General features: G+C 29.8%; 1 protein-coding gene across 3 annotated transcripts in view; it reads right to left on the reverse strand.

Moving 5' to 3' along the window:
* The window catches only part of Syt7 (Synaptotagmin 7), a 202186-nt gene that overhangs the window by 101874 nt on the left and 78039 nt on the right, over window positions 1-22273 (reverse strand). Inside the window, exon 1 of one of the 3 annotated variants that reach the window (XM_087149980.1) lies at window positions 11447-11690. The exons of the other annotated variants lie outside the window; for them this stretch is intronic. Coding sequence (XP_087006106.1) covers window positions 11447-11505 — 59 coding nt within the window. The 5' untranslated portion in view covers window positions 11506-11690. Of the gene's footprint in view, window positions 1-11446; window positions 11691-22273 lie in introns of those variants that run through there. 3 annotated transcript variants of the gene reach the window in all.

The raw sequence follows: 22273 nt of genomic DNA on the forward strand, positions 1-22273 counted from the left end.
AACTATGTCTATAAAACCGAAAAAAGGAATTCAGAAAAATCGATCTGAGTTGTTTTGCTTTTAACCGACGCTGGGCAAGAAAGGATAGTTTTCACTTCTCGTTAAACAAAATTGGCAACACTTAGATTGCATCTAATTTAATATACACTTTATTTATTCTTATTATTGAGTCGTATACACTGTAAAAAATTTCGGATCAAATTACTGTAAAAAGGTACTCAAGGTGCTGGTACTTTTAACTGGAAAGTCCTTTTTTACCGAAACATGTTCCGAAACAATCTGATATACCGTACTTTTTACAGTAATAATTACCGTAAAATTACTGAATCACTCCAATTAAAAAAGTTTTGCTTTAAAAATTACGGTATAATATTTCACGATAAGAAACTTCGCGAATGATGCGCTTAAAGAGCCAGTACTTAATACCGTAATTTGATTCCGAATTTTTTACAGCGTATTAATTCCTTTTTGGTGTGTGCTCCTCGGTTCTTTGGGGTATTCATCCACTTTTCCTTCAAGGTTAATATCTTCTTTACCTGTACTATGCATGATTCTTTATCGCCTTACGAGATCATCGCCAACAAAACCAATTATTTTTATTTTTTGAAATGCCGGAGGCTATTTAGGCAAAGTATGAAATAATCGTGCTGATGAGGTTATTATGTAAATGATGTGCATGTTACTGTGAATGACCGAAATCGGTGGTTGTTCACTTTCACCGGTGAATGTTGACAATCAAATTAGTCGCTTTGGTGAATGTCCGTAATAATTATTACATCCGATTTGATATTAATTTATTCGTGGATATAATTAAATTTATTCGATATTTTATTACTTACTGACGATAGATTAGAACAAACATCAGTGTTTGGAGTATCGGGCAAATATATACCGCGCAATGGCACTTGACCTTAAAAAAACATCAGTGTAGGCTATACCGGGCAAATGTATACCGGGCAGTGGCACTTGACCTTAAAAAAAACATCAGTGTAGGGTATACCGGGCAAATGTATACCGGGTAGTGGCACTTGACCTTAAAAAAACATCAGTGTAGAGTATACCGAGCAAATGTATACAGGGCAATTGCACTTGACCTTAAAAAAAATCAGTGTAGGATATACCAGGCAATTGCACTTGCCCTTAAAAAAACATCAGTGTAGGATATACCGGGCAATGGCCCTTAACCAGACCTAGTATGATTAGACCTTTGATAAATGTCCGAAATATATACTAGGTCTAGTGCCACTTTTGCTATAGCTTAAATATTTAAAAAAAATTAAACAAAGCGTTTGAATCAATTTTAAACTGATAACAAAATTATTGCTTTAAAATTAAAAAAATAATAATACAAACTGCGCCAGATAAGAATAATTTAAGTAGTTGCTTCATACAGCGCATGTGCGGAAAAAAATTTAAAAAGAAAATTATCCAGGTGCATCTAAAAGAGGATGAATATCCCAAGACATCCTGCTCTTCTTCTTACTGAAATAATCATTAGTAACTTGTGTTTGTATACGTAAGGGCATTACTTGAGAGGACGTCATATCGCGGGAAAAACTTTTCATGGTAAATACTGTATCATCGTAATTGATATTTTAAAATTAAAATTTTAGAGAAAAGTAAGTTCAGGTAAGCATTGCAAACTATTGAGTTAGAATAAACTATGTTAAGTTAAAACTATGTTAAGTAAAAAATGCTGAAAATATGTATTTCAAAATATCAAACTGCAAACAAGTCATTGTAGGATAACTTCCCCCACTGCGCAATCCTAAGTAATCCTCCCATAACTTATTTAAATTTTTATATTTTTTTAAAAATATTTTTCAGCATTTGAAACTTTACAGTTTACATGAAACTTAGTGCAAATGAAAACTTAGATTCCATTTGCACTATGGCACAGTCTGAAAAAAAAACGGGAAGTTAAGTTTCAGTTTCTTGAATTTTCGTTTGGTTAATTGCTTGATTGTAAAGACTATTAGTTGATTGTAAAAAATTCCAGATCAAATTACAGTGAAAAGTAGTAATAGTGCAGCATCTGTAAAATCCAATTGATCGTAAAATTTATTTTTATTGAAAATTTTTATACTGTAATTTTTACAATAATATTTATTTAAATTTTAGTGACTTTACAGTGAATATTATAGTAAAAAATAAGGTATATCAGATATTTTGTTCCGTAAAATTTTACTGTTAAGACGGATTCTACGGTAAAAAGTAATGGCACCCTGATTACTGGTACATTTTACCATAATTTGATAAAGAGTATTTTTTACTGTGTGCATAAATGGCTGATATGTCCTGCTGCCTCATGAAATATAAGGAATAAACGTAATATGGTACTACAAATAGTTGTCTCCTGCTAGTTGATAGATATTTCAAAAACTTTATGGAAGTTAACATTTTGATAAGAGTAAAATGCTTTAGCATGAAATATGGAGTAATCATCTGTATGTTCAAAACTTAGTTTTTTCTGGCAGGTCAATAAATTATACGTTTTTTAATAAGAAAACGAGTATCGTAAACATCTTCTTTCTTTCTATATAAACTAAAGCTGATGTTTTTAAGTTTACTTAAATGCTGCTTAGAAACTTCTGCTTAAATTTTCAGATATTATTTATATAAAACATTTTACAAATACAACTTAGTCAACGCTAATTTTTCAATGACAAAACTCTTAAAAAAACAAAATCACCAAATTTCATTACGAATTTTCACTAAATAAATAAGTTAAAAAATATATATCTGTATATTGAATGTATTATATTTACTTATATATAAAATGTTAAATTTAACTTGTGCCATTAGAATTAATGAAAAAAATGTATACGCTGTTTATTTTATACCTTACTAAATGTGCAATTTTTGGCTGACTTAAGACTTTCATTTCAAATGTTGACTATCATAATCTTACCTCCTATATCCTTAGTTAAACAGCATGTTATTTTGGAAAATGAAGCTGCAAAGATACTCAGAGTTAATGATGCTCAAATTGAACAAAGTTATTTTAGAAAACTAATGACCATCCCTTATTACGCAGTTGCACATTTTCTCCCTCCATTTACGCTTTCCAAAAGGTCAATTCTGGTTCAACTAGGGTAATTCTCTGAAGCTAGTTGCTATAAGATTGTGACAATCTTTCACAATGAAAAACATCTTAACGAAAGAACACTCACAATTTGAGGGGATTTAAAAATAATGTTTCTAAGAATTTCCTGAATCTGTTTTTCTCAGTTTTTAAATGTTCATTTATTTATTATTAACAAATCATTTACTGATCTTGCAAGATATCAAATTAGAGCTTTTTAAACTGATATATATATATATATATATATATATATATATATATATATATATATATATATATATATATATATATATATATATATATATATATATATATATATATATATATATATATATATATATATCCCTTTTCCAAGATGTTCAGGAATCCTTCCTCTTAGGTTCGAATCCCAGTGATGACAAATCATCGATACGAATGCACATTCCGGTTAACATCGGCCACAGGGATGACGTAAAATATCCGTAGTGGTAGATGGATCATAGAATTCCCTTGGCATCGAACTTACCAGGGAGGTTTTCGTAGTTTTTCTTTCCGTGTAAAGCAAATGCTTGTTAATGGCATCAAAAACTCCTTTTCGAAGGATAGAATATCCCAATGCTTGATTCAGAAATTCTCTTGTCTTTTGAGTTGGGTTTAAAATTTCAAGAATACAGAGTTAAACCACGGTGGCTCAGGTGATAGAGCGTTTGCTTCACATGGAGGTGCCCCAGGTTCAATTCCAGCGCTGGCTGGTCGATGCGATTCCGCACCCAGCATGCACCCACCACAGTGTTGACAAAAAAATCCTTAGTTGTAGACGGATCATGGGTTGGAATCCCCTTATAGTCGTGCTAACCATATGACATTTTCATGGTTTTCCTCTCCATGAAACGTAAATGCGGGATAATTCCATCAAAAAATTCTCCACGAAGAATAGTTTGTTCCAATGCTTGCCAGAAATTTCCTTGCCTTCTGAATGGGGGTCAAATTTACAAGGCCATGGAGTTGATCAGCGATAATCTTTAACTCAGAATCGGGCAGGGCTTTTAACACCGGTTATAAAAAAATAAAATATCTCTTTCCGGAATTTTTTAAAGTTACTTTTTTAATATGTTACTCTCTATCACTTATTCATAAATGTGGATTTAAATCCAGGTAAAACAATGTCGTCTCTTATATTGTATCATAACTTATTAACAAATTATATTGTATCATAACTTAATAATAAATTATATAAATGGTGACAATAAAAACAAATATTTTGGTTTTTCTTCTTTTTTTCATTTGGCATGTTCAAATTCCAAGTATTCGACAAAATCATTCGGTTAAAATTATATTTCAATTTAAAAAATAAAACTCTTTTTTTTTAAAAATTAGATTCCATCATAAGACAAAAATTTAATTAAGACTTTTTAAACCCCAAATTTTTAATCTTGGTTATTTGCCATTGGCACCAAAGTAAACTCCACCCAACTTAATTTATCATGTTGAAATAACTTTCACACTCAGTAATGATGAATATTAGTTGGCAAGACCTAGAAGAACGCTTGACACAAATAACCTCATCCACGAATAACTTCCAAAAACAGCAGCATAATTTACATAATGAAAAGAATAACGCTGCTATTATTCGAATATTTAACACGGGGAATAGTTATTAAAGCAATGATTTTAACATAAAATACAATAATGTAACTTATGATGAGCCGAACTAAATAAATATGCACTTAAGTTAATAATCCAATCATTTAATTTGTATCAATATGTTAAAATGTCGCTACCATGGAAAATATTATTAAACGTGCAAAATTATTTAATCGGAATAAAAAAAGAGAGAAATCCGAAAATCCTTCGAGGTCATCTTTTTCTCATTAAATTTTATATATATATATATATAAATTCTATGTTCTCCCTAAACATTGGCCCGCCCTGCTGGCACTTTGATGCACAATATTTGTCTTTATTGTAAAAACAAGCCTACACCTTTTAAAAGCACAGCCTCTTTATTCATAATCTAATTAAAAAATAATTCATTGTTTAATTAAAATAACTATACACTAACAAAATTACCTGCGTTTATTGGTTTAATTCTGACAACTATTACAAATATTTACTTTGTCAGAATTGTTTTCAACTGGTTAAATTTTTGTAAGTTTTTCTTTTTTCAGGGGTATATTAATGAATTTTAGTGATCTTAAATTTTAAAATTATTTTTAAGTACTTTTTTTTTTTTAAAAAAAAGACATATTTAAATGCTTTTTCCCTCTTAATTTTAAACGTTAAAGTTGATTATCAATAATCATTTCCTTTTCAGTTTACTTTTTTGAAGAAAGAAAATTACACAGTGATTGTCTTTTAACATGCCTTTAATTATTTTTTATAGACTACAAATTTTTCTCTTATTTTGATAACGAGTGAGAATTACTTTTTTAAATACACACATAAAATAGTATAAGAGGATAATTTAAAAATAAACATCTTGATAAATTTTTACGATGTTAAGTGAGTGCCCTTTCAAAACCCAAAGTGCCTTTTTCTGTGTGGAAGCGACCTGCCCATTTATATATATATATAATTTCAAATTTCACTGCTTAAAAATCTTATTTATTACGTATGTTCAGATGGAGAAAGAATGAAAGGTAAATCTTTATATCAGCGGTTAAAGTGAGGATAGCCGAAGGTTCGTGGCATATCCCTAAGTGATTTCAAAGCTTCCATATTTATCTATTTAAAACCATGTCTGAACAATCCTTGTTGGTTAAAATCCGAAGTTAAATGAGATATATTTATATAGCATTGCATTATAAAGATAATATTCCTATTCTCTGTTCACTTCACTTACCAACGTTCAGGTTTATTGCGCAATAATTATTTGGTTTATTGACAAATAATAGATAGTTACACCACAATTTGAAAAAAATTGCTCAATTTAAAAAAACTTATATATTTTTTAATATTTACCAGAATCGGTTCCAGATTCTACTGACTAAATGTTTAACCTAATAATTATGTCTAGTTACCATAGCAACTTTATCCACAAATTAGTTTTTATACTCGTATTTAATTGTTGATTATTAAAAAAAACGTGTTAAATATTTTACTCTTAAGCGATTAGTTTGCAATGTGAAAAGTTAGTTCTTAACATCATTTTAAAATTTTAAAAAATTATTTTGCTGTATTTATAACTAAATTGTATTGATAACTAAATACAGTTTCACATAACATTTATTATCAAAGTAAATATGAAATATCACTGGATAATTGGAAAATCGTAACTAAATTTGTTTAACATAAAATGTTGCTTTGTAAAATTGGGTTAGGTAATATAAATTACTTAAGAATAATATAAATAAACAGATATTTAATTTCAAACCTTTAATCTTGAATAACAACCAAATAAAAATACATTGAAAAATAATATTAGAGATGATAAATAAATATTGCCTGAATTACTCTTGAATTAAAAATGAACAAATACTTTACAGATGAAAAACAATTTTAATTTTTTTTTTACTTTTATGCTGGTAATAAACATAGAAAGATTATTCTCTTTTGTAAATTACGTTACTATTCTTCTTTTTTATTAACACTACAGCCCAGTACCGGCCAAGGTTTTCTCAGTCTATTTCCTTTAGGCTGTACTATTTACTGCAAAGTTTCTCCTCATGTTCACTCTCATATCCATCTCTACGCTCTCTAGCCATCTCTTAGACCTGAAACTTCTGCTTATAAACTCGATCTTTGGGATTATCAATTTTTTTGATGGATCTAGATTTTCGCGTCAGAAAATGTGTATGATCCCGTAAGACATAACAACTCTTATGATTTTAAGTTGCTTATATTATGTATATTATGTATTATATAAACTTTTACAAATGTTATTTTCTTTAACGACTCCAAAACTTTACCTCAAAATTTCTTAATTGGACAATCTATTTTCCTCAAATTTATTGATTACTCAGCTCTCGCAATCAATTGGTATAATCAGGGTTTAGTGTAAATTTATTTATGTACTCATAGAGACGGATTTAAACTTAAATTGGGTTCTCAGACCAAAATAACACCAATTTGCCATCGAAAGTCTGCTCCTTATTTCAATTTCAATATCATTGTTATTGCTAATAAGTTTACCCAGTTACTTAAACTATGTCGCCCTTTTAAAAGTACAATTTCCAATATTGAGGAGTACACCACCATGTTCTTTCGTCTTCACTACCATAATTTTCGTCTTTTCCTAGCTTTCTGCTAAGCCTAAATTCTTGGCAATATTCTCAAGGGCGATAAATATTTCCTCTCTAGTCTATTTTGTTCGTCATTACTATATCAATATCGTCTGCACACTCCAGTAATTATCCAGATCTCTGAAGAAATGTACCTTAAGTGTTAATCTCTGAATCTTTTATAGCTTTTTCAATGGCTATGTTAAATAAAATGGATGATAAAGAATATTTCTGTCGAAGACCTCTTCCTGGATAGAAAGCCTCTGAGATGAGTTTCACTAAACAGTTAACACTTCGTAACGTCATTCTGACAAAATTCATATGTTTTGACGGGATTTTAAGTTCAAGCATTGAATTAAATAGCTTATTCCTTCTAATAGTAAGTTAATCTATAGAATCTACAATTGATCTAAAGAAAATCTGCAGAAAGAAGGTAAGAATCGATTCCATATTCCCTTGTTTTTTCAAGAATTTGTGTAAAAGAATGAATTTGATCAACTGTAGATTTTCTGTCTTGAAAACCACGCATTGTTATTTTCCCTGTAATTTTTATAGCATAAGGAAGAAATTTACGATATAACATATAGGAAAATATTTTAGAAGCCACATTAAGAAGTGTAATACCTCGACAGTAGCGACAGTCCAGCTTGTTTTTCTTGTGGATGGTGAAAATATATCCCTCTTTAAATTCAATAGGCATTCTTTCCTGGTGGCACACATTACAAGTAATCTTTAGAAGCTCATAGTTCAACTCCAGTGCACAGTCTTAAAGTCATCTGGGTTAGGGACTCTATTCCTGTTCAGTTTTTTAAGAGTATATTCTAGTCTACATAACGTAGATACATTAACATTACTCGTACTCGTACGTTGGTAATAGATACATCATCTGTAAAATTTTCCGCAACAGAGACATCTTTGCCAAATACGAATTACCTTAAAATGATATCTTCATCTTTCCTTAGTCCCTATTTTATTATATGTTATAATTTACCATTTTTTTAGAGATTCATTATTCTAAAATTAAAATCTTTTCTAATAACATAAACCAATTTACAAGTTTCTCTCTCAGTTTTCAAATTTTCAGCTTCACTGAATCTTGCCTCATATAGATTCCCTTTTTCTTTTCAAGTATTCTCATCTCTTCACTTCATAAATCTGTGTATTTAACTTCTAAATTTCTAGTATAATGCTTGTCAATCACAATCTTGTTGACTTGATTTTTTTTCTTCTATTAGCCATCTCCTTACATTCTGAGTCATACCCAGTCATTCTCTTTTTTTTCTTCTTTTTTTATGAACTCTGAGAGAGGTTTATTTGCTACATCCTTCTATTTATGTTCTTTAGTTTGAAAATAATTGCTATTTGTGAAATGTTTCGTATACTTTTTCACGATTTCAGGTTTCTCTAATTCATCGTAATCTAATTTTTTTATTCCTTTAGTATCGTTTTTTTCTTTTGCAAGTAACCTGCTGATTTTTGCCCTCACTTTAGACGTCACCAAATAATGGGCAGAGTCGATAATTTCACCTCTATAACATCATGCATCAATTACTTATGTGACTTCTATTTATCAAAATGTGATCTATTTAATTTCATATTTAGCCATCTGCTTATCTCCATGTGAACTTGTGCACTTTTCTATGTAGAAATATAGTTACACATATAACGAAATCAACAGAAGCAAAGTCTGTTAGCCTTGCATCTTGATCGTCGAAGTTAATATGAGGACCCTGGTATTCCACACACTACTTCATAATATAATCCCTACCAGCTCTGCAGTAAAATCTCTACTTAATCATTATTTCCAAATCGTCTATATATATTCTGCCCTTATATAACTCCTTGAGATTTCTGAACTAGAATTGTTTTCCTGGGTGATGTAGTTAGCTTCACGCTCAACCCCCAACCAGAGAATTACTCTTCGTCTGGTGCCTTAATCTTAGTAATTCTCTGGTTCCTTACCAATAACCTGTCTGGCTGATGAAGCCCCAGCAATAGCTAAGCTACCGTTGGCATACCACAATGGGTCCTAGACGCCTGCAATGCTATTCCCCACCGCAAGGTGGTTAACAGCAGAACTGAGCAACCCTATCAAGTAGTTTTCTGGCTAATAAAAAACTGTGCCAACAATTTTAAGGTAAGGCTTTATAGAATTATATTTTTCATAATTAGTTGTTTCATAATTAAATGTAAATAAAAATAAAATATCAAAAAGGGCACTGATTTATCTATAAAAGTTCGAATTAAATTATTTAGAAATATTTTTAATTATTTATCTTCATTGCAAGATAAAATTGAATAGCATTTAGAGTGGAGCTTTTAAAAAAACATATTTGAGCTACGCATTTTTTTTATATTGATTTTTTACGATGCTTACAAATTGTTACTAATATGATGTTTACAAATTGTCATTCACATACAGCAAATTGATTTCTAGAAAACATAACTTAACTTGAGTCATTATCCAACTTACAACATCTAATCTCACTACGTTCAAGACCTGTTAAAATAATGTTTTTAAAGCCATTGCTACATCTATACAAGGAGTTCTATAAAGATCGCCCTTAATACGTGGAAATATGTAACACTTTTAATAAGTAAAATTTTTTCAGTTTTTATTTTTCAAAAATCCTTATCAAAAATGAAAACTAAAAAGTACAAACATCATGGATTAACATTTTACAGTGGTAAAACAAAAACGTTTCTACAATTTGACAAATCTTGATTCAGGATGCGGGAGTAACGAAAAGAAATATAAATAAGTTGAAAGATGATTATTAGAAATATAGAAATACCTACAAGTTTTAATTTAAAATTAAACCTGTTTTGATGTTTATTACGATTACCATTCTCTACTGTAATTGGTCAAATTTTGATTGTGTTACTTCTTTATTGAATTAAATATTAATTTGCAACCCCAAATGTGCATTTTTTTTCATTTTCACAAGGATTCTAAAAATACAGTACGGCGTATTTAAGGTACTCCTTGTATACGCCAGGAACTCTCAAGTTATCTTCAGCATTACACATAGAGATGTTTAAGAGGACGTAGTTTTACTTACCTGTTCACTAGAATATCAACAATGATCAGTCATTACCATAATGATCAATAAGAATACGTTTCTAATGAGATAGGAATCGCCCAATAGGAATGGTACGAACGACAATAGATTGATTTATTCCACTCAAGTGATCTAGATTAACTGCTTACTGGGAAGTTTCTATTGGCTAATCTAGAAATTTGAACAACATTTGAATTTTCTCGCCACAGCAACAGTCGAAGCCGGCAACAGCCCCTTGGATGATAGAAGGGGTCATGCAACTTAAAACTCCATAATTTTGTCCCCCAACGACATGATGGCTGCAACGTGGTCAGAATTCGGCACCGGGCACCTTAATTTTCAAGTCAAACTGGTACCCATCTATCCGAAGCTACGAGTTACAACAGGGATAAAACTTTTAAACTTTACAATGACAGTTCAATTGCTTAATCTCTATGTCATCATGCACCATAAAGCATCATATTCACAATAGTTGCGGCATTCTTACAACGGAAAAGATAAATTTTAAAAAAAACGTCTATACCATTTTTTAAAGAATTTTTTTTTAAAGTTTTAATATAAAATACTAGAAGTGAATTTTATCTATAGAAAAATGTAAGCATCGTTATTCAGAAAAAAAATTCAGATTATGAGCTTAACAATAATGTAAGAAATAATTAACTTTAAGTTCATGTTATAACCCTTATAATAATATAAAAAAGTACATCAATTTAATACCATGAGTAATAACAATATAAAAAATAGACTAATCTAATTTCATATTATAACATTTTCCTTTATTACCGAAATAGTTTGTTACAGTTTTCTTTAATATATCCTTACAATTTATTTTTTCTTTATTAACATAACATAATAAATATATATTGAGTAATTGAAATATACCTGCTTATTAGAAAATCAAATTATAAGGTAAAAAGAAAAAAAATCCTATTAAACTGAAAATATTTGGGAAAAAAAAGTGATGAAGGAACTAATTAAAATGTCATTTATTTTTAAATTGCCTCCGGCACACATTAAAAAACTTATTGACTTACTTCTTAATTTAAGAAACTCATAAAACGAAAGAAACTGCATCGATATTGAATTGTAAAAAAACTCACCCAATTTCGATATAAGAAATTAAAGTCGAAGCTTTTCTTGACAGCTGCAACATCGTCATTCAAAGAAGTTTGTTTAGGGAGATCGAAAGTGAAAAAGTAGGCTAAAAGAATAATTTCATTAACGCTCCCTCCGAATTAGATGAAACAAAAGACCTTGTTAAGATAATTAGATTGGACGTCACTGAAAAAAATATAACGTGCATACACACCGAGACACATCCATACCACAGACACGCTTAGCAGTGGACCTTATTAGATCACGTGTCTTTTTTTTATTGTTGCCATCCAATTGACTGAAGATTGGAAGAAAAATGGTTGAAAAAGAATCGTCTGCGTTTAATGAATGTAGATTCACTTCTTTTCTTTCTCAATTGCATATGACGACTGTAAAATACTAGACTGACGATTTCTTTTCTTTTTTTTCACTCTCTTTACGAAAGGATTGAGACGATAAATGTCGGCTTAAAAGTAACCATAATTTCCTTTAGTTTCTGCGTATTTAATTATTTTCAACTTAAAAAAAGTTATTATTAAGTTTTTTTCTCATAAGATCTGATTTAGTGTACAATGATTAGAACAAAAGGTAATAAAAGCTGAAACATAATTATTTTTGTCTTAAGTTCTGATGAAATTGCATACAACTTTGCATTTTCTTTTATCGTCTTATTTTTTTAGTTAAATATGTATAATTTAAATTGGAAATATTTCTACAATAGAATTGCAAATAAGAACATCGTTTTTTCTATATTATAGGATAAATGGTTTAATTTATTAGATTTGGCGACAAACTTAGGGACTGTAGTTAATTTAGATCATTAGGTTTAAGACTTGTTGATGATTTTCAGTCTTGAATTACATGGTAACATATAAGTATATTTTGCTGTTTGTAAATTGAAACTAAAAAATTATTTTAGGAAGTGATAATGAAGCAATTAATGCTTGTAGGGATAATGGAAAACTTGTAATTTACTTGACTTTCTACAAATAAATTGAGCTTATGAACAATTTAATGATTAACATTATAATCAGAGGAAGTAACTTATTTAAAAAATAGAAGATATTTTGAAAGAATATTGCAAAAGCATGAATTGGAACAATTCACAGCAATTGTGAAAAATATAAGCATGGACTGTAATAATAAATCAAAAATAATGCAACAATATACATGGGTGAAATATTTATTTATTTATCCTTTTTTGGATATGTGCAATTAATGAACTTAAAAAAATTCGGAATTTTTAATATTTTTAAAGTTTTTGTTTATCGCATCGCATTAATAAATATATTATCTAAATTTTAAATCAAAAATTAAGTGTCGGAAATTTCTTTTTGTATCCGATAATAAAATCCCAAGACTAAAATTTTAGTCAATGAAATCAAATGGAACTTAATTTATAAGATATTCAACCGGGAATCAGTTAGGAGTAAATATATATTGGAATAAATCATGATCAGTAATCACCATGAAAACAATGAAAATAGTGTTTTATATGGGCTTATGAACAATTTAATTGAGCTTATGAACAATTTAATGATTAACATTATAATCAGAGGAAGTAACTTATTTAAAAAATAGAAGATATTTTGAAAGAATATTGCAAAAGCATGAATTGGAACAATTCACAGCAATTGTGAAAAATATAAGCATGGACTGTAATAATAAATCAAAAATAATGCAACAATATACATGGGTGAAATATTTATTTATTTATCCTTTTTTGGATATGTGCAATTAATGAACTTAAAAAAATTCGGAATTTTTAATATTTTTAAAGTTTTTGTTTATCGCATCGCATTAATAAATATATTATCTAAATTTTAAATCAAAAATTAAGTGTCGGAAATTTCTTTTTGTATCCGATAATAAAATCCCAAGACTAAAATTTTAGTCAATGAAATCAAATGGAACTTAATTTATAAGATATTCAACCGGGAATCAGTTAGGAGTAAATATATATTGGAATAAATCATGATCAGTAATCACCATGAAAACAATGAAAATAGTGTTTTATATGGGAAAATTTCATTTAAATCTTTAACCATATTTTGACTCAAATTTACTATACAGCAATATGATGCTAAATTTGGCTGTATTTCATTTTAAATTAATTCCCCCTACCGTTCAATAAGTTTGTCTAAAATATGTTTAAGAAAGTTTATTTTAGACGTTAATATGGGTCAATTTGACACAAAATATTCTTCAAGAACGCCAAATATGACAGCAGCGTATTGACGACATATTAAAATTGCAGCAAGTTTGAACGACATTATGGTTCAATGCAATCCGAAATCTGTAAAAGAATCGATTACTTTGGTAAAAATTATCTTTTGTTGTGAATATTCCCTTTAACAAACTTTAAATTTAAGCCTGAAACACATTTTGACTCAAATTTGCTACGACAGCACTAAGATTCTTAGTTAAACTAGATTTTCTTTTAAATTAATCCCCTCTACCTTGTAGAAAGTTTAAGACAGTTTATTTTAAACTATAATATGGTTTAATTTAGCGAAAAATATTCTTCCAGGACGTCACATTTGTCCTGAAGCGTATTGTTGACGCATTAAAGTTGCTGTAAGTTTGAATGACATTATAGTTCAATGCATTACATAATCTCTAAAAGCGCAGGTTTTGTTGGTTAAAATAATTTTCTGTTCGGAAGATTCCCTTTAATCCTATACTATATTTTCACTCAATATTGCTAAAGCAACAATTGATGCAATGTAGAACTAGGTTTTCTTTCAAATTAATTCCCTTTACCATGTAACGTAAGAAAGTTTGTTTTACACAGTAGTGTATGGTTCGTTTATGGCGCTAAATATTCTCCCAGAACGCCAAATTTGACCTGTAACGTATTGTTGACGCATTGAAGTTGCGGAAAGTTTGAACGACATCATGGTTCAATGCAGTCCGAAATCTCTAAAAAAAATAGGTTCTGATTATTATGTATGATAAAAAAAATATCTTTTGCTATGAAGATTTCCTTTAAGAAACTTATTTAATCCTGAACCATACTTTGACTTAAATTCGCTACAATAGCAATAGAATTCTAAGTTAATTTTAGATTGTCTTTAAAACTAATTCTCCTCTATCGTATAATAAGGTTTATAAAAGTCCATTTTACACGATGCTATGGTTCAATTTAGCGAAAATATTCCTCCAGGACGCCAAATTTGACCTGTAGCGTATTGGTGACGCATTGAAGTTGCAGCAAGGTTGAACAGCATTATGGCTCAATGCGTCCCAAAATCTTTTACAGAGTAGGTTCTGTTGATAAAAATAAATCACAGCAAGAAAGTTGGGGCTATAAAGATCAGAAATCCATTTAAAATGTCGAAATGATTCTTCAACTGCGTTTGGTCTCTTGTGATATTTTTTTAAGCAAATACATCAAATCGAAATTCAGCTATAGGTATTCGGAGTGTGAAGCCCATTGTAGCAAAGGATAAGAAAAACAAGACTTTACAAAAATGCTTTCTTTCCCCTTCCTGCAAAAATATCCACCTGCTCTCAAGAAGAAAAAAAAAGAGATACAAAATTCTCCATGACCAACCATCTATTTGCTTAATGGAATACATGACAGGACAGAAAAATGGAAATACTGTTGCTATGAGAAAGAAAAGAAAAACTGACTTTTCACCGGTGAAACATTTCTTAGCGTGCTTGGACAATCATAAATCTATCATACGATTTTGTATTCTAAATGAAATTCGTGTTGTTTTATTATTTAAAACGGATTGTCTTTGCTCTTTTGATTTTATCACAAAACAACTAAAACATATGTAGAAAAATATTTAGAACGGATGTTCCGATTGCAATAATATTCCTATGCTAATTGATTTTTTTTTTTAAAAAAACCACGCTGTTTCATATACAATACTTAGTATACGGAAGGAACACTTAAGACGGATGAATAAAGATTAATGAAAAAAGAAGAAGAAAAAAAGAATATTAAAAAGCCGGAAAGCGAAAGCAAAATAAGGAAAAGATATAATATCATCATCAGCTTACACGATTATATCCACAAAAAGGAGTGCTTTCTAATATTGTATCAATACAGCCAAAGTAAAATATATCAATGCAATACTGTGAATAGCACTCAAAAAAACTGAAACGAAATCGAACACATTAAGTAAAAAATATATACGAAATAAAACAAATCAAGCAAAAAACAGATATTACAGCACAAAACATAAAGCGAAATTTATAAATCGAGTAGTGAGTTCAAATGAACTTACACGTACCGGAATCTTTCAAGAATGATTTAAAATATTTTCGTAATACGAATGCCAGATTACAAAATATAAAAACAAAAGCGCAAATAGAGTTAGAAGCGAAAATAGCGGGTACTTTTATGTTGCGTTCTTACTGCAGTACTGAAGAGCGTTCGATTTGTTAGTTACATCGAATTTTCTCGGAAATGGAAGTGCGCAAGGTAAAAAATTATGCTGGATAATTTAAAGTTTATAATTAAGGTTGGAGCCGTAATGGCTCAAGGTCTGGTTTCTTAGGACAAGCGCCTTATCTGGACGTCAACGTCCCGCTGACGCCAACAAAATACTGGTTTGTTAGCTTAAGGCCTGGTTTCTTAGAACTAGCGCCTTATCTGGGCGTCAGCGGAAAGTTGGCGTAGAGCTGACTCCAAAAAAATACTTTTTTGTTAGCTCAGCGTGAGCAGTCGGTCAAACGCAGACATTATCTCTCATTGCGCATGCGTTAATAACGTAAACAAATATTTATTTTGAATTTGTATTGATTTTGTTATTGTCGACCAGTGTTTTAGAGAACAAATAATGACTTTGTCCAAGAAAAAACACGTTATAGCTGAGCTAAATGAAGAGTGCTATGTTTAATGAAGAAGCTATGTTTAATGTCAAAATCAAAATCTTGGCTGATTTTTATGTGCTGTTGGATGTTGTCCGCCATTGCTTCTGTGGTTAACGTCACGCTGTAATCCAACTGCAGTTGAGTTGAACGGCAATTGTAGTTCAAGATGAGCGTTCGATGACGTATACTATCAAACTCACAAATGGACCAATCAGAGGTTAGCGCTGATTTCCAGCTGACGGCGTCCTGTCCTAAGAAACCAGGCCTTCAGGGGATAGAGCGTAGTATACAAAGAACCGGGTTCGAATCCCTACCATGGTTGGTCGATACGATCTGGCTTGCTCCCGACAAAAGTGCTCACGTAAAATATCATCAGTGGTATAGAGATCATGGGTTAGAGTCCCTTTGCCGTGAGACTAACAGTGGGAGGTTTACGTGGTTTTCCTCTCATGTGACACAAATGCGGGTGAGTTCCATTTTTAAAAAATCCTCCTCTAAGGCAAATTTCTCCCAATACTTGATCCACGAGTTCTCTTGTCTTCTGGATTGAGTTCAAAATTACAAGGCTACGAAGTTGACCGTTAGTATTCGTAAACCCTAAATTGGATCGGTTGTTCAATATGGTTATAAAATAAATTTAATAATGTTCAGATTTAATTATACAATTTTAATAAATTTAGGTAATTATTATTTATTTAAAAAAATAAATATGATTTGCCGGTTTTGTGCAGGTGTTTAGCCGTTAACAATTAGTTTGTTTACATTATAATTAAAATCTTTTCCTTTATCGTATAAATCAACAAAGCAGACATTTTCCTCTTTTTTAATATCCAAATCCGAAAAAAATTTAAAATTATACCATAATGACTACGAAGCAAGATTAATTCCTCGGAGTATATATTCCTTAACAAAATTGCATTATCTTGAAAATTAAAGGTAATTTAACCATCAATTAATCTTAAAACAAATTTAATATACAGAGTGTTTATAAAGTCCCGGGCCCATTTTGATGTTTGATAACTCATAAAGTAATAAAGATAGATTAAAATTAATAATTAAAAGGGTTAAATAGACTCAAAAAGTTTCATCACCCTTGTCAATGAACTTCCACGTGTGTCCCCTTCGTCTCACTGAGAATATCAAGTCGATAGTCAATTTCACGCCAGGTAGTGGCAAGCATGTCGGCATCCACAGGGGCTATTGCTGTTGTAATTCTTTTTTTTAGGTCATCGATGTTCGACACGATCCTCCTGTAAACATTGTCCTTTATAAATCACCCCCCCCCCAAAAAAAAAGTCAGCAGTTTTCGTCAAATTATATTGTATCTTAGATCCCATTACCGCAGTAACTAAGTTTAGTAAACTACTTCGCTTCTATTAAATTAAGTAATTAAGCGAGCTTTATTTCAATTGAATTCTATTGAGTTATCGCGTCTAAAAGAAACCATGAACAGTGAGCAAAAATAGTTACGACCCTGAATAACTTTTGTTCTACTGATCGGATTTTCACGTGCTAAGTGTCAATCTCAATGGTTTCTGGGAATGACGTTAAATATGCTAATTATGTAATACTAACTATTAATTAAAATACGAAATCGTACATAAATACGTACTCGCTCTGAATATCCTCTTTTTACATATTTGGATTCTTAACCTTTTGAATATAGGGAGTCGTCGAAATCTGGGAAATATGGTCCCCGTAGTTTGGTAAGGAGAGCGATACAAAGTTTGGACCCGTTAATGTCAATCCAACTTTTTGCGTTTTAAGTCATATTTTTAAAACTAATGAAGCAATTCAAAATAAAATATTGTACCAGCTCATAAAATCCGTTTTCCAAAAGACAATTCCATGTAAAAAATTATTTTTTATAATTATTTATTATTTTTTATTATCTAATTAAATTGTAGATAAAAAAAATCTTTGAATTATGAGGTATAAGCTGCTTATATCATATTATCTATGTGTTTTCTAATCGTAAAATTTAGTAGATGCCAAAAAAATTTTAAATTTATTATTTTTAAAAAAATAATTTTGTGACAGTGAAGAAATATTAAAATGGGACGATTAATATTTAAATGTTGATAACTTACGAAAAACTTGACTCACCCGCGTATAGCATAAAATTTCTTTCATATTTGTTTCGCTAATAACATATTGCTAATTATTTTTTTTTCAACTATGAAATGCGATGTTTCTTTTTTAGTCGTCTGAAAATTTATTCGCAATTTACTAAAGAGATTTGAGTAAAACATTTTATTGAATAAAAAACCTTTTATTCAACGAATGTCGAGTTTCATAGAAGTATGTTTTTGATAGAACGTGATTATACAGCGTTTTTTTTTAAATTTTATTTTTTAGCTTGTTCTTTCGATAATTGATTCAAATACAATAATATACAAACAAAGATTTGGAATAGTATATTTATCAATATCTTCAATATATATTTTATAATTACTAATACGAATAAACTTTTGAATAAACTGTTTTTAGTAATTATTTTTAAGCATCTCAAAATTTTTCGACACCTTATCTATTGTCTTAATCTTAAAATAAATTTCTTAATTACATGTCCGTGCGTGTTTCGCAGAATTATTTTACCAACTATTTAATGAAATTTTAACATTTCTCAAAATCTTATTATTTACGCTACCACGCATATTATTTTTCCATTAATATGCTAATCAATTGTTTTAGTACTTTAATTTAGGTTTTCTTTTAAGATAAAATTCCTTTATAAAATATAGTCAAGTTTTTATTAAAAGAAAGCTCAGAATTATTACCAGCTAGCTGAGAATGAAATCTCGTTAAGCAATTAAAAATATTCCGCTGATCAAAATTATTCGATGCAAAAGAGCTGACTATTTACTAAACATACTATTTTTTCGAAAAAGGAAGATAAATTATTAATTGTTTTTTTTTATTGTTTCTTATATATTTGAGTAATGAAAAGTAAATGCGTATATGTGCACAACAAAAATACAGCAGTTTACTTCATTTTTTAAATCAACAAAAAATTATGGACGTTTTGACGTTCAAACTTATTTTCGCCCTCTGAGTTTAAGAAAGTTGCCCTTTTATAAAGGATAATTTTGAAAACATTTGCCTAAAAAGTTGTTAGTATTATTTCTTAACTTTGGCACAATTCCAAAAAAAACTATTGCTATATCAGGAAAATGCTTGATATGCCTTATTTCGTTAAACAGCAAATACTAAGAGTAGAAAATTGTAAAAAGATTCCAAAACCGCGCTATTTTTAGAATCATTATCTCAAAAATTTGTTCTGCTAAAATATTCTAACATCTAACTTTAGAATTTCCTTAATGCTAAAATAAGATGTATTTAGAGATTTTTGGATAACAAATTATTTTATATATGTAACTATTATGTTTAGCAAATAGTTTTAATATACTTTCTTAAGGAATTATAAATAGAAATTGTTCCTTTATTTCGCCGTAAAAGGATGAGGATGTTAATGTTTATTTCGTGCGCAGTTAAAACGTGACACTGATTTAATTAACCCGGAATTGAAATTTAGTTTTGCTGTCACTATTACTGATTTTTAAAGACCTTACGAATTATGTTTAAAAGGAGACTATCGTATCAGATATATGTATGTAACGGTGGTAAGAATTTTAAAAGAAGTTTGTAATAAAGGGAATAAAGCAAAAAATTATTGTAGCAATATTTGGTTATCGTAACTGTTTAACATGTTGAGCGACATTTCATGGTGAATTTGCGCAAATCCATTTCAGAATGTATAAAAACATCAGGATGCCGTATGCAAATTATCTTTATCTGAAGAAAGTCACGTAACTCACATATTTGGTAGAATGAAACAATTTTCTAAGAAATGAATCATATAATATTCTTCAATATACATTTTTCAGTCTTTCTAAAATATCTCGTAACATTCAATAATTTCTTCAATTATAAAAAAAGAAATATCACCGTAGATAAATGAAAGAAGTACCGAAAAAAAGAAATAAACGAAATAAGTATAATGTGTGCATTATAATTTCTTCCAGATATTTAACAATTTTTACGAGATCTTTTTCGTGATTTGCCTTACAACCCTGTATATAATTAAAATAATGCGAATTTGGTTCTAGTGTGAAATCTTTTTTATTCAAAGAAGGTAAAAACAACTTAAATACAGATAATGCCTTATAAACAGTTCATGTGCTCAAATACTAAAATCTTGGAAAATTATAAATAATATATAAATCAATTCAAATTTAAATTTTTAAAGAAGATGAAAACAAAAGCCATATTTGCTTTTTGGGCGATAATCAACTAAAAACAAATCGGTAGCCTATATGAAGATATTGAAGATATTTTTCTATTAAATATTTTTCAAAAAAAAAAAAAAAAGGTCGATCACAGCTCTAGTGATTACTGAACTGGACTACGGGGTCAGTGGTTGTGAGTTCGAATCCCAGAGAAGGCATGGATGTAACTTTCTATCTCTCTCTCTGTCTGTGTTCTATGTCCTTTCTTCTTCGTGATTTTATGATTGTAACACGCCCTATAAACAGGTTTGTGATTGTAAGACGTGGACGACGCTACTCCACTGCCGTGATATGGCCAAAACTGTCCACTGGGTAACGATAAGAGATTAGCAATTCTGGTATTTCTGAGGCCAATAGGAAATAGACCCAAGTGCCCGCCATTAAAAAAATCTTATTGACCCGAGCTAACACAAAAACGAAGAATATATCTTCAGTTTTTAGTTCATTCTTTTTTATTCTTTTAGCTTAGCAAACGAAGTATTTCTCTCTTATCGATTACGTGGCTATAGTATGGTTAGATTAAATTTTTAATCCTGCTATGGTGTTAATTCTTTTTCTCATTCAGGAACGAAGCCAAATATATAAAACTTCCTAGCCCCCTAAATTCTGTTCAAATTTTTTTCAAAATTTTGTCAAATTTTTTTTTAAAATTTGTATTTCGAAGGTCAGGAATCCAAATATGTAAAACAAAATGTTTATTCAGAAAAAGTGCGTTTTTGTGTCCAAATTTCTCTAATTAAACAATCAAGATTGACACTTATTGCTGGAAAATGCGATCATTAGAACGAAAGTTATTCAGAGGGGGGGGGATATCTTTCCTTTTTTTTGCTCACTGTACATGCTGATTATAAGCATTTAATTTTCTAATGACCCTGGACAAGATATTATTGTTGGGAAATGTTGTTGCCATGTAAATAATAATGAAAATTTAAAGCCGTTAAAAGCCATTTGGCTCTTACTTCTACTGATATTAACTTCGAACAAAATTTTTTAAAATGGCTATTTTTATTTCTGCAGGCTGAAAAACGGGCAAATGAATAACGACCTGGGAATAGTATAGTGCTCTAATTTTAAAACCTCTCATGAACCCCAGAAGCAGCAGAATTATTGTCTTTAGTAAAACTTGCAGATGAATTTTTTTTCGTAAGAAACCCAACATTACAGGGATATTACGTTTCAACAAAAGAAAATGTCCTCCTAATTTCAATGTCATTTTTTGGTCTTGACATTCATTTTTTTCACACTGCGAAATGAAAAAGACATGGTACTTAATATATAGGGGCAAAAGAAAAAAAAAGCACCATAATTATGAATAGTATTCGTGTGAACATTTTTTCAAACGATAGCAAGGTGTAGAAACCAAGCACTGCTAAATTCTACAATAGTACGCATTGTGACGTAACCTTAGCTTGGAAATAAGTCTACAACAGATGAAACTTTCGAGTAATTTGCATTTCCTAACAACGTTTGTGATATTGCTCTCCACAATGCTTAAGTCCTTTGCAGCCCTAATATCTCATTGCGAATTCATAAGTGTGATTTTTGAAGAACTACAATTTAGTACTTTGGCCTGCTAATTGATAAAATTCAGTCCTTAAAATATTAGATAAAGACTTTTTAACACGCAAAGCGAAAACTAAAACGAATGCTACGACTAGATATGAGAAATGCTAGAAAATAATTTATCGATGTTTCGTTGTCATATCATCTCTT

The sequence above is a fragment of the Parasteatoda tepidariorum genome, chromosome 8, assembly GCF_982258835.1.
Source record: "Parasteatoda tepidariorum strain Cologne lab strain chromosome 8, Ptep-v5.0, whole genome shotgun sequence".
Lineage (NCBI taxonomy): Eukaryota > Metazoa > Arthropoda > Arachnida > Araneae > Theridiidae > Parasteatoda > Parasteatoda tepidariorum.